The sequence below is a fragment of the Prunus avium genome, chromosome 3, assembly GCF_965620075.1.
Source record: "Prunus avium chromosome 3, drPruAviu1.hap1.1, whole genome shotgun sequence".
NCBI classification, from domain to species: Eukaryota; Viridiplantae; Streptophyta; class Magnoliopsida; order Rosales; family Rosaceae; genus Prunus; species Prunus avium.
In genome coordinates, this window is record NC_142286.1 from 791283 (window position 1) to 805336 (window position 14054).

At 36.0% G+C, this 14054-nt stretch overlaps 1 protein-coding gene across 1 annotated transcript; it reads right to left on the reverse strand.

The window, feature by feature from the left end:
- Nucleotides 1–1049: 1049 nt before the first annotated feature.
- Nucleotides 1050–13988, reverse strand: LOC110755733 (Carbohydrate-binding-like fold). The gene is made up of 27 exons (XM_021956992.2): nucleotides 13740–13988; nucleotides 13571–13636; nucleotides 13394–13480; nucleotides 13059–13115; nucleotides 12820–12884; nucleotides 12533–12702; nucleotides 12251–12312; nucleotides 11974–12057; nucleotides 11605–11764; nucleotides 10330–10445; nucleotides 9796–9924; nucleotides 8396–8467; nucleotides 8124–8219; nucleotides 7976–8053; nucleotides 7253–7381; nucleotides 6744–6920; nucleotides 6371–6574; nucleotides 6165–6278; nucleotides 5808–6055; nucleotides 5528–5573; nucleotides 5189–5437; nucleotides 4262–4492; nucleotides 3283–3374; nucleotides 2538–2766; nucleotides 2054–2410; nucleotides 1732–1805; nucleotides 1050–1615 (listed from the first exon to the last, which is right to left on the reverse strand). Exons 1-27 carry the CDS (start codon nucleotides 13839–13841, stop codon nucleotides 1510–1512), a joined length of 3600 nt encoding a protein of 1199 aa, XP_021812684.1. The 5' UTR covers nucleotides 13842–13988; the 3' UTR covers nucleotides 1050–1509.
- Nucleotides 13989–14054: the final 66 nt, after the last annotated feature.

A 14054-nucleotide genomic window follows, 5' to 3' on the forward strand; every position in this document is an offset into this window, starting at 1 on the left:
TTTCCCAGAGTCCCTCAGTCTAATTCTTTCATGCCATGGTCCATGAGTCCATGAGTCCATGAGGTAACTCAATTTGCATAGGGTGGGTTGGGAACGTGAAAAACCTGCGACTCCTGAATCTAATAATGCTTGTTTCTAATGTAGTTTGGTGATTGATTTTCTACATGGAAATTAAAGAATTGATTAAACAAAATGTTGGATTAACTGGAAAATGAGAAGACAATTTTTGACACCCTCCCTATGCACAGGATCCCCTGGCGTTACGTATATGCCGAGGCAAGATAGCAAAGCCTCAATAAATCACCTGACGTTTATCTACACTAAACACCACCTAAGCTTTTTTGGTGTTTTCAGAAAACTCTTCGTTAATTGTCTAAAAATTGATGATTTAATTATAATAATAAAAATTACTTTGTCAAATGATCAAATTGACCTCAATAATTAAACCTCATGGGTGTGTACTAGGCATGGGTACGGTCCGGTTTGGACCGGTTTTCTCTGAAAAATGAAACCTGAACCGAAATTGCAGACCAGTTCGATTTGGACTGATTCTGCCAAAAATCCAAACAGAAATCCGAACCAACCGGGACTTGTGTACATGCAATCTGATTTTTTTGGATAAACGATCAACACAAAAGGGGTTTTGTAAAAGCAATTTAAAACCTCAAGAGGAGTTGTAATTTTCAAAACCTCATGGAGTTACTATGAAAACACTAAAATCTTCAGGGGTATCAATGCAAATAACTCTAAATCTTTTAACTACAGTTGATGCCCTAAACAACCTCTCAAGCTAACTTTGATTCAAATACAAATTCAAAGCACTGCAGCAAAACATAAGACCCTAGATCGCAGGAGATTAAAAGAACTAAAAAATAAATAAAACATATCTATAAATTATTGACTTAATCAGAACACATCCCTTTGCTTTATCTTTTCTTCGAGTGGATGTAGAAGATATTCAAAAATTTACTGAATACATGCGATGCGACGACTGATGAATGGATAATAATATGAAAAAAGTACCACGATAATTCATCATGATTCCGACATCACCCACAATAAGAAACATTGCATAATCTGTTAGTTTGTAAGTGTAGCTTCAAAACATACATACGCATGCCTGTTGATCAACCACTTGTGTTGTTGGGGAAGAATTAAGAAATGTAATACCTTTCATGTCCCTAACTTAATCCTATCCTTATGAATCGTCCTGGATGTCACTCACTTCCAAGTACAAGAATATTATCTTAAAATTGCATGTCCACTAGTGTGAAGGCCAAAAATTAGGTCATGAAGGGCCTCAACCATGGTGGAAGCTTTTGCTTTTTTTTTAAAATGCAAAATTTATATCACAAAACCTTACATGCCTACGTCACAGTGAGAGGAAATACCCTGAGTGGCTCTAATTTTCTAAAGCTCTTTCGTAGGCTAAGTTCATCTTCAACCTCGAAACAGCAAGGGCAAATCAGATCTAATATTTGTGCATTTCCATTAGGCACAAACTGACATTCAGTAAGCCTTCCTTCTCAAAATTGGCCTCCGCACTTCCTTCTTTGCAGTTGTAGTGAATCCGGGTGTTGGTATTCCCACCGTGGCTTCATATAAATCCTTCAACCTTCAAGGTGAGGCATAATAAAAGTAGATAATAATTATAGCATGTTCATGAACACCAAAATGTACAGAACCAGTCAAAAATAGGTGTACTAGGAAGAAAAATAACATAACAAATACCTTGGAATACTGACAAACAGAGCAATCACTAAGACTCCAACAATAAGAGGGAAAACTGGTGCTGGAGTCAAATCCTGTAGGTCATAGAAGTGGAAGACGATAAGGAAACGAATGTTTAGTTATTTTTTACTCTTAATCCACTTCATAGCCTCACATGCAAAAATTAAATCACCATAAACAAGAGTAAGCACCATGAAATCAGCAGCAACTAGGTTATATGATGACTTAAGAAAATAAGGACAGGGGCTCTATAACATAGGTTAATACCATTGTACATTTACAAGATTCGTTTAAAAACTATTGGACAATAAGTGGAACGAACCTGTTTGTGGTGATCCTCTTCAAATATGTATCTAAGTGGGCCAACATGTATATGAGTCTGCTTCTCTAAATCGACCTCGATAATCTCAGATTCAAACTTGTGGCTGCTTGACAGAAGACTAGACCGGAGCTGCAGAAGGTAATTACCCTTAGGTAAGTCCTTCACCTGGAAAAAGTTGGAAAGAGGAAGAGGAAAGACGGACTCAATCCGAGAAACATCACTAGTTGATTTGATTTCCACGAGTAGATGTGAATGCAGTTCCTCTATTCTCTTTCCTTCAACGTGGCAACTTAAAATAGTTGTGTCTGGCTGTTCAAAGACCAGAAAATCTAATGCTTTGATATCCTCATAGCCAACCTACAAATTTAGCAAAATGCTGAAATCAACAAATACATATGGGAAGCAACATCAACAAAGGCTATTTTGCCATCTTCATTTTCCTTCTTCTTTTTCACCGTTCGGATAAAAATTTCTAGAAACTAACCTTGACAGTAACAGATTCTGGTGATGCACGCTCAATTTTAGCGCTACCCGAACCATCTTTTTTTACTACTTTGATTACATAGGTTGTGTCAGGAAGGAGTCCTCTCAAACGATAACTTCCAGATGAATCAGTCACTGTTTCCTCATAAAAGCCCTTTGATTCTGATCTGGCTTCAACTAACACACCTTCTTTTGGTTGGCCAGACAACAAAGTGACCACACCCATGGCACTGGGAAGAGTATAAACCAACTTAGATCTCACAGAAAGCATAAAATAGATTTAAAATTGCATGTTTACACAGTTACACCGTTCAAATTTTAGTGTTAATTAAAATTCAAAAAAGAGATTACAAAACTCGGACCATGCATGCTCAGAAAGATATGATGCAAAGTAGCATAAGGTAAAATATAAAGTCCATTTGAAAAATAAAATAAAATTATTGATTAGAAGTCAAAATTACAGTAGCATACTAATCACCAAAAGTAAACAATAATGACTAAAAAGGGAAGGAAAACAAAATCAATGAGGCATAGTTGTATTACATAAGCTTATACCAAGTGTTAGGGGCTCGATTCAACTACTTACTTCCACGTGGTTCAAAATTCTTACTATGAAAGGGAGAATGGTTTGCCACTGTTTATATGTGTGGAGGCAATAATAAAAAAATAAATAAACATCCATATGATCACATATAAGAAGTATGGCTTTCTTACAAACTAAATATACAAGAGGACTAATGGAAAACCTGTGAGCCACTCGAGTGGCCTGGAAAACAGCTTCTCTAGACTCCCCAGAACCAAGATCTATCGCTAGTGCTGGAGGGGAAAAAGCAAACTCCTGCAGGATGTCAGGAACAAAAAAGTCATTCATCGGGTGGAGTGATTAATTATAACCTTAGCTTTGGGATAAAAGTGAACCATTTAATATTGGGGTTTTAGGGCCCTGATGACCAGTCTTTTGCAGTGGCAGATGTAGGATTTAATCTTTAAGGGGAAAAACTTACACTCTAATGATACAAAAATTTATGAGAAAAAAAGAGGCAGAGAGCTAACTAGCTTGTAAATCATATTAACACAACTCTGAATTTCAAATTTCAAAGACAAACCAGGTTCAAAAAACCCATTGCATGTAGTACTGAAAAACTTAAATTTTGAAAGTAGAAACCAAATAAAAAATACTGTCCCGCCTTAAACGGTTAAAGTTAAAAACTAATTGGACTAAGTAAACTGGTCAAAAGATCTAAGCCTGAACAAAAATGGCATTGTATTTAGACTGAAATATATATATATATCCTATGGGCTTGTATAATAAGCTTAATTTTTTTTTTTGGTAGTTCCAATGCTTTTTTAGCCACATACTCAGTGGAATTGATTTTTCTTGTCATATATGATTTCCAAACAGAGGTAAGCACTGCACATTAGACTAGTTTTGTTCTTAAACTCGTGTTGAAACTTTGGTACTGAACTGATTAACCAAATGTATTTTAAACTCAGAGCTGTGACCGATCACAAAAACAGAATAAAATAAAACACTCAGAGCTGTAAAATGATGGATGCTGATTGTTGAACCAATGTCTTGTAACCTCATAATGCGTTCAAAGTTACTTAACTCGTACATTCTGAATATCCAAAACAAGGACTTTAAAAGAAAGAGTGCAGAATAGGAACAAAAATAAAATAATTAGCATGTGCTTTTTATTTGGAATGCATATGCTAGAAGGGTACCTTCAGCAGAGGACGGAGATAGAAAGTCCCAGGAAATAAGTTACTAAAGAGGAAGGTTCCACCAGCTCCAGATACTGAGTTGTTTCTGTAGCCATCATCGCCACTCAAAGATAATAACACTGAAGGAATAGGCTCTTTAGCATCATCTTTAGAATATATATTTACCGAAATTTGGCCAAGCTTCTGACAAGAAAAGGAATGAGGGCCAACTTTTTTTAAATGATAGCCAGGCTGCACAAAATGAAAGACATTAGGATGATAGCAATGAATTGCAGTCTCAAGCATGTCTTGTATTCAGTTCAGAAGTGAAGATAATATTAGTTCATTCCTGTCTTAATCATTAATACCACAAATATAAAGTATGTCCCAACTATTCCCTCGAATTTTATATGTACTCTGACCATCTTAAGGCAAGACCAATTTGCATTGCACTACGCCAGGAAGGGAGAATCTTAATGCAGGAATAGAGATACCAACCTGTCTTTTGTTCTTGATTTAACTCATCCATCTTAAGAAAAATAAAAGACGTAAGAATAAGCACAAATATGTCAAAAAGATATATGATGGTTGGATCACAAGTTTAGCTAGGGAGGTTTTTACTGACAATCATTAGGGAATGCCTACAAACAATCTATCAAGTTATATCTCGAGATATATTAGCAGTGAAGGGCAAGGTCTCCAAAACCCGAACTATTTACATTATATATCTCTTAAGTTGCTTTTATGGAGTTTCCTCTCAAACATGTTTGATCCTCGTAAAATCAGTAATTATTACAAAACAAACACCACCAAGAATCCAAAAAATGAACAAAGTACAAAAACATCCACCGAGTCATCAATATTCAATGCATCACCTTGACAGAACACCATGCAGAATACTTTATTGCATAAAGTAAATTAATGTCATAACATAATAGATGTCCAAACCTTGGAAGCCTCAACACTGTATGTTATTTCATCATATAAAGGACCCCCAACAAAGGAACCATCCTTTCCCGTAGTAGTTTCAAGTACTAATTCACCGTCCTTAAGTAGAGCAATAAGGCTATCTCCAGCAGCCAGAATCTTAATATGAACATCAGAAAGAGGGGGAGAGACTGATCCTTTAATATATAAACCCAATCGACCAGAGAATGGAGGGATTGAAGCTTGACAACCATCATTTGTAACTACGACCTGACGAAGAAAAGTTTTAAGATTAATCTTGATACAACATAATAGAGACTTCTATTTCTATAGTTAGAAAAACTAAAAACCAATCCATACATGATGTTGTTTGGGATAAAACAAGATCTTCCCCATCTCATTATTTCTGCAAAACATCACAGCTCATGTCATAAGCAAAAATCGTGAAATAACAGCAAATCAGCAACACCGATGTGGTACTAAGTTTTCTTAGCAAGAAAAAGTAAGTAAAACTGTGAAAGGATCGAGTAACAATTAAGAAACTAATCAAAAGACATACTAAAAGGACGATATTATTGATGCATCTCAACATTTGAAAGTTACAAGAGCCATAACTAAGCAGTACAAAAAAACTATGCACCTTGAATCCTGAGGAATGAAGGTAAGTTTTTCTCCGAGATTGGCCCATACTGAATATTCATACACAGCAGCACTTTGGTCATTTTCACTGGAAGTAAGTCTAGCTGTGGTCCCATCTATAATACCGCCCCCGCTACTTAGAATGTCGACAATGAAATTCTCAGGTAGCTCATTGACACCATCAAACGAGCTTGATGCAACACTGATTTGTCCTTTGAGAAGATACTTTTGTCCTTTCAGATAAATAGGCTGCAAAATGAGATAAAACATGTGAGGTGAAGGAGATTCTACTTAAGAAAGGTCACAAAAGAATGAATTTTTTTATAAAAAAAATAAAGAATCAAGATAAACACCTTACCGATGGGTTTAATGTATCAATCTCAATTGATGAGCTCCCAAAGAAAACACACGAGTTGACAAAATGAAGTTCATGCACTCCAGGATATTCTACACAAATATTCTGAGAACCTTTCTGCAGTTCATAAAGAGGAGAATAAATTTCATAACCTTGTGCATTTACGTCTTCATTTAGTTCATCTGGGCTTATAAATGAACAGAGCAAACCTTAATTTTCAAATTAATGGATGAACCATCTGGTAGAGTCATATAAGCATCTACATCATGGGTGGAAATGGCATTGACCCAGTAACCTTTTTGAACAAATTCAATTCCTTTTACGTCGTCAAGACCAACATCCACATCAATGAAACTTTGCTCCCAGCACCAATTATCTTCTACAGCTGCAGGTTCTTCTGAATTGTGTTTGACCTAAAGTAACAACAATCATCCAAAGAAAAACACGTCTAAATCAATGGCATTTATAGCAAGTCAGTGCTAATTCCGACATGCACACCTTTTTGCTCATCTCATAACAACTGTCTGCAGCACAAAAATACAAGTTAAACACAATGTTATGGGCAGAAGACAAGAAATGTACCTCAAATCTGTATTTCCCAGGGATGACGTTTTGAAAGAGAAATTCACTACTCTTATCAGTCAAACTAACAGTCCTCCTCTCTTCATTTCGTTTACCAGCTAAACTAACAAGGGTAACAGAAACAGAAGCACCACACTTCTCCTTGCAGGCTACAGTACCACGCACATTGAACAATGCCTTAATTGTACAAAAAGAGGAGGAAAATAAGGAAGGATCAGAAAGAAATATCTTAGTGATAAATTAAACATCTATCATAAACAAACGCATCTAAAATCATCAGAATTTATTGTTGACTAGATTTTGGTGTCCATAATCATATCATCTGTTCTAATAAACTACTAGACAATAAAATAACTAGACCACCAACCAAATCAAGCTGATGCCAAGATATTGTATTCATGGCAGAAGCATATTAGTCTGAGAAAGCATTGAAGACCCAATGATAGAGAAAATAAAAGTCATTATATTTTATAGAAGAAAAAAAATCCATATAATTTACATAAGTTTACCTGAGAAAATTTCACGTCCAATAATGGACTTTTGACCACAACATCAATATAAGATGGCAAAAACATTAGACCAGAAGCACTTTCAGGCGAAGCTGCTAACGCAGATAAACGATATTCACCAGGTGGAACCTGGACAACGTAAAAGACAAAGGTGAGGCAAATTTCATAGGTAATGGGGTTAATTTTTGATCTCAACGCATATGTCAATTAATGACTGGATGAAAGCCACCAAAACGGAAAACAAACAAAAACGAACTACAGCAGAAAAAATCAACATACTAAATTTATAAATACTCACAAAGAAAGGTCCCAAGATCAGTTCTCATTTGCAGTTGTGCTTCTATAGCTTATCAACTAATCTTATAACAAAAATGACTAAGTTGGTACAAAGCACTTTTTCTTTAATAGGAAGGTCAAAAGAACTCTAATGATACACAAGATAGCAGAAACTTGAACCTAGTTCCAGTTATTCGTTGCTTCAAAAATATACTAGGATCAGCTCATTAACCAAACAACTTCACAAAACTTCCAATACCAGTCACATATAAAATAAATGAAAAGGAGATCAAAGTAATTTAGTCTGGCTTTGATCATAAGAACTGGGTCAGTTATCCCTTCTCTTTCATAACCTTAGCCACCTCAATATAAGAAAAGAAAGTACAAGTCCCTAGATATGCCCAGAAACTAAAGAGCACCTCCTCATTGCACATAAAGATAACATACCTCAAAGCAGAAACTTCCACTTCCATCAGTCTGCTTCACTTGAGGTTTGACATTTTCAGGGCCATGAGTCAAAGCTACCTAGAATATAAATGGGACAAATATTAATCCTGCACATAACATAGAATGAAGAGCATAGGACTGATTTTACCTTTGCCTTGTAACCAGAACTAGTCATCTGAACCACACCACAGACATCATAGGAAACTGCTTTAATATCCACAACTGAAGCCATGTTCGGTAATACCTGGATCAGCAAGCAAAGTAAGATAAAACACAATTCATTATGATATAGAAAGTCAATACAATTCACCTAGTTAAATGCAGAATATTGAACATTGTAGCTTCCAACACAAAAGGATGGTACCCTTGCTATAGAATCAATACAAAAGTTCAGAAATAGATTCTCATAAAATATTCTACCAAATAATCATTCAAACTGCTGAACTTGTAATGCTTTTTTGTGGCTTCTATTGCATAGCGATTGGAAGTAACCTGAAACATTGAACAGCTAAGTAAGCTAAATTCAATAGCAAATAACAATAACAATAGTATGCCATCTAGTTTGGATAGTCGGTGTTGGAAGTTGGAACTATCAGGGATGCCTTTCTGTAAATCTTTTGAAAGGAAGTTGGTTGCGATCAATTTCTTTCTTATTTTTATCCTGCTCCTTTGATTTAAAAGGCTAAGCCAAGGTACATGTTCTATCCTAGATAATTGCCCATGGTAGGGCCATCACTTGCGATATGGTTGAGAGGAGAAGAGTTAATGCTTGCCTTTCTTTCCAGTTGTGCATCATGTGTTTGGATGAAGCTAGAAATGAACACAATTGTTTATTTATCGCCCCATTGCATTAGATTTATGGTGGAGGCCTAGGGAAGTTGGATTAAGTTGGGTTATCCCCACATCTCGTAGAATGCTCCAGGAATGGCTAATAGCAAGCACCAAGGCATTATTAGCCGTTCCTTGAGCAATTATATTGATCATCTGTTTCTCCATTGCCTAATGCATTTTCATTGTAGAATACCTTCATTTCTTGAGAAAGAATGTTCCTTTAGGGCCCATTTGGTTCACAGATTCAACTTCTTGGGAATAAACTTCTCATGTCTAATCCCATGAGACGGGAATGGAGGTCCCACATTTGGGAATGCTGGGAAATGAGGACTAGGAAATGCAACTTTATCCCATTCCCAAGTTTGGTTAATGCAGTATAAGGAATGAAAGGTTATCAAATTTCCAACAATACCCTTGATTTTTTAATTATTAAGGGTTAATATATGAAGAGTTTTTTAAGGGTCAAAAGTGGTATTTAAAAATAATAACATGGGTAAGTTAGTCCAAAAAAACTGTATTAAATGCCTTCCCAAGTGGGGGGAAAAATTTCCCAAGGTGAGCCAAGGGTATGAACTTCCCCCTTACATGGGAAGTCTATGCCCACGAGTCCATAATTGCATTCCCAAGAGTTCACTTACCAAACATGGGAATGCAATTTGAAACCCATTCCCAAGCTCATAAAACTTGAACCAAACGGGCTCTTAATGGAGATAAAAAGGCAGAAGTGTTGTGGAAGTTCTATATAAAGGATGCTTTTGGGTGGTTTGGTTGGAATGAAATGCCAGAATCTTCCAAGGAAAAATATAGTCAGATTCATTGTGGAGAAGAGTTTGTTATTGGCTTCAGTCTCTTTTGCATTGAGAGATGTATCATTCATTGTTCATGGGAATGGGGAGCTGCAAGTTGCTGAATTTTTTGGGCCTTTTCAATATTTTAGTGTGTAATAAAGAAAGCTAACAGGGAGGAAGAAAATAGATGCATAATTATACCTGGTCAAGCTTGTAATACCCTTGTTTGTCAGTGATGGACCTTTCATGACCATCAACTATGATTCTAACACCTTCAACTCCTACATCATTTCCATCAACAACACGGCCACCAACAGAAAATCCAGTGACCTGCACAACAAGAATAGAAGATGATGCTGCTAAATATATGCTAACAATCACAACACACAAAACAAAAATAACTAATGTTAGCATACACAAATAAATTAGATAACATTTTCAAATGGATGCATGGGCTGCCAATTGTTTAATCCAAATGAAATCAGTTTGAATAACATATTTGTTTAATATGTTTATAATGTTAGCATGCCCAAATTTGCTATATGATGGTTCCACATTGATGGATGGGAAGCCAATCAAAAGATTTAACCCAAACGAAGTGAGGCTATGTCACTTATAACCCAGTTTAATCTTTTTAAGAAAATACAAAAGTATTTAGGGAAGACAAATTGTGAAACAAAAACTACGACATCACCAAATTGCCTGAATAACCTTGTAGGCCATTATGCATCTTACCTGAAACTTTTGGGGAACTGTCACATGTTGATGCTCCACAGTTACTGACATGACAGGAGGTGAAACATCAAATACTGTGTTTTCCCCCTTGTAGTAAGGTATGAGCTCGTATGTTCCTGCCAATGATTCAATAAAACTGAGCACTAGGTTCAACTTGAAAGCAGTTAAATTGCTGAGATGCATATGATAAGCATTTTTCCATGCAAGGAAGAGGACTTCAAACCAGATGAAATCTTGAAATTTCATCAACTGAATAAGGTGGCGCAGTAACTGAGATTTGTAATCAATACTTGGTCCACAAAATAAGGTAGCCAAGACATTGATTACAGAAGAAAATGATATAAACATAAATCTGAACGTAAATGTTCTGCCCTTTGTAGGAAGATAAGACTCATGCGGCCACTACGCCTTCTTTTAACTTTTTAACGGGGTAAGTGGTGTACTCTTGTCTGAAGACCAAATTTTATTAGGTTATCAATGGACAAAACCAAATTGTGGTTCTCTACAAAAGTTGCAAGCATCTATTCGTCTGAACTACTCTTTCCTTCAACACATTAATGTTTTATTTTATTTTAATTTATAAAAGGAACACATTAGTGTTTAATATTATTCACTTAGTTGTAAATGAAATGCTAGATGCAGTTCCTGTATAGTTTGCTGACCAAAGACTTAAGGGTCTGTTTGATAACCATTTCAATTTTAGTTTTTAGTTTTCATTTTTCATTTTTCATTTTTCATTTTTCACTTTTGTGCTAGAGTATAGAGGAAAAAGGGGGAGAATGGAAGTGAGAATGAGAGTGGAGATGAGATTGAGTGGGAAGATGAGAGGGGAGGATGGGAGGGAGGAGTAACAAAAGTGAAAACAAAAACTAAAAACTGAAATCTATTTGAAATTGTTTTCACTTTCAAGTTTTTGTTTTCACTTTTGTTACTCCTCCTTCTCATCCTCACCTCCCATCCTCTCTCTCAATCTCATCCTCACTCCCATTCTCACTCTCATTTTCCTCTATACTAGCACAAAAAATAAAAACTATAAACTAAAATTGAAATGGTTATCAAACGGTCCCTAAAAGTATACTCTTAAATTATTCAAATTACATGCACCAATCAGTTAAAATCCCAATGGTACATCTACAAATAACATCTAATCAAACAATAATAATACATATAGGATGAATAACCAGAAAGGTAAAACCCAAACTGAAAGGATATGAGGAAAAAAGGCTATCGAAACTGTGATAATAGAACATATAAACAGAAAATATATAGAATTACCACAAGGTATTGATCTAAACACGAACATCCCATGAGCATCAGATACAGCATGGCAGAGCGCCTTCCTCATTCCAGAGGCACTACCAGAACCTTGGGGGCAGTCTACCTCTAAGACGTCATCCGAGTATAAATAAACGTGAACTCCCAATATTGGATTTCCCTACCCCAAAAAAAAAGAATCATAAGTAAATATGCTAGAAGTCCAATTTCACCTGATCACCACATTAGGGGAGCTCATATAAATTAAGAAATTTTTGTACTAATGGATGGATTTCTCAATGTATTGGACAGAAGATATTTAACATAGGGACTTGTTGAGAAAGCAAATTGTATTTTGCACAATTGTCATCTCTAAAGTAACATTTTTACCTGAGAAACAACAAATCCACGAATATCATACCCAGGGACATAGAAAATGTCGTCAACTACGCCATTTCCAAACCCCAATTTCACCTGCAAGAAGCATATTATTTCAACATCAGTGACATGTAAACTTGTAAACGCTTATCAATGATAACACAATAGGATCTTTTAAAACCAAGTAACAAGTACAAAGATCACATGGGGAATTAAAGGGGAAAGAACACAACACACTAGGCCAAAAGGAAAGTAAAACAATCTTGGCAGGAAGGAAAAAAAAACAAACCTCAGTTGAACCTCTAATTTCAACTTTCAAGTCAGGATGCGAAGCACGTAGTTCATAGTTTCCTGCACCGAAAAATGGGTATGATAAGAAAGATACAATCTGCAGTAAAATTGATTAATGGAGAGAGAGAGAGAGAGAGAGAGAGAGAGAGAGAGAGAGGGAAATCTTTATAATATAAAAGAAAAATTAAAAAGTTTTGGAAATCAAATCACAACTGGTGAAATGTGCGGACATCAGAAAAACTTGTGAATGGCAATATAAACAAAAGCTCAACTTTTGTACCTGGAATAATATTTTTGAACAAGTAATTCCCCCCTGCTGATGTTAGAACAGAAGAAACAACATCACCAGTATCAGACAAAAGTTCAACTTCAATATTTGAAGGACCTCCATTTTTAACAGAACAGCTCCCTCCGCCAACAGCTCCCATGACTCTACCAGAAATTGAGAACCTGCCACATATAAACAAGGTATTTTATATGAAAAATCCAAATCAAGCACAAGAACAGACATATGCTTCCAAGATAATGAAAACTCAAATAAGAACAAAAGGAGAAATTGAAACAAACCCTGTAAACCGAAAATTAATATCTTCACTACCATTGCAGCCGGTATGATCAACAACAACAGGAACCTATAAAATATTACTATTGTCAGATCTTTTGACAAGCAAATTCTGAGTTGAAAGGCCACGTATGGGAACATATTTATATATATATAGAGAGAGAGAGAGAGAGAGAGAGAGAGAGAGAGAGAGAGAGGATGATGCTTGGGGAAGATTATATAGATAACAAAAAAGTTAAAAAACCTTTTCTGGGTTCCATGACCATCCTTCTGGCCCATTGATTTTAATAACAAAAGAACCCTGCAGTCGAAATAATGGCTATGAGAAGCATTGAAGATCAAATGAAAACAAAGAACGTTACAGATACGTATGGCTTTTGATGATCTCTGCTAATCATGTAGTATTTTTACAACACTAGAGAATGAGCATGTAATATAGCTTCCAAGCTCCATAACACAGACTCCATAACACGAAAAGAATAACAATAAAAATATAGCAGGAATAGAATGGCATACACAAACACAAAGACATGGAATTGATACAAATCCTTAAAGTTCATGCATTAACATAAGAAATACCTTGTCATATACGGGAATGAAGTAATAACCATTTGGAGCACATTGAGTACTATCCTTCAACAACCCATCAACTGTCCTAAGCTCAACCTAAAATCACAACCAAGAAGGCATGAGTGCTTTATGCCAAATGCCGTCAAACCCAACAAAGAAAATCGGCCAGTAATTCCAAATTGTTACCGTGATGTGCGAATAATCCAATTTAGCATTTGTGGGCTTCCTCGCCTTGATCAAAGAAGAGCTAGCCTACAAGTTTTTCAAGTGTGATTGTTTGATCAGGTAAAAGGGTAGAACCCACAAACTCCAAGGGCAAATAAAACGAAGAGAAGGAAACTACAAGTGACTTTACCTCGACGAAGCCGCCACAACCGTGGATTGAATCGGCGAAACTGGTAGAAACCCAAGAGATTGCGACGAAGAATAATAACAGAGAGGCGTCTTTGATGCTCATTTTGCGCTTGTGGTTAGGACTTCAGAGATTGGCGAGAGCCGAGAAGATGTGTCTCTCTGAAATCAACGAGACAGATCTGGTAATTTACACAAGCTTCATATCATATAATAAAACAATGAACCAGTCTAGAGAGAGAGTCCAGAGAGTCGAGTGTTTCAGTCCATGCGAGGGGTTAAGAAATCAGAATAACGAGTGTCAATGCCCATCTTTGTA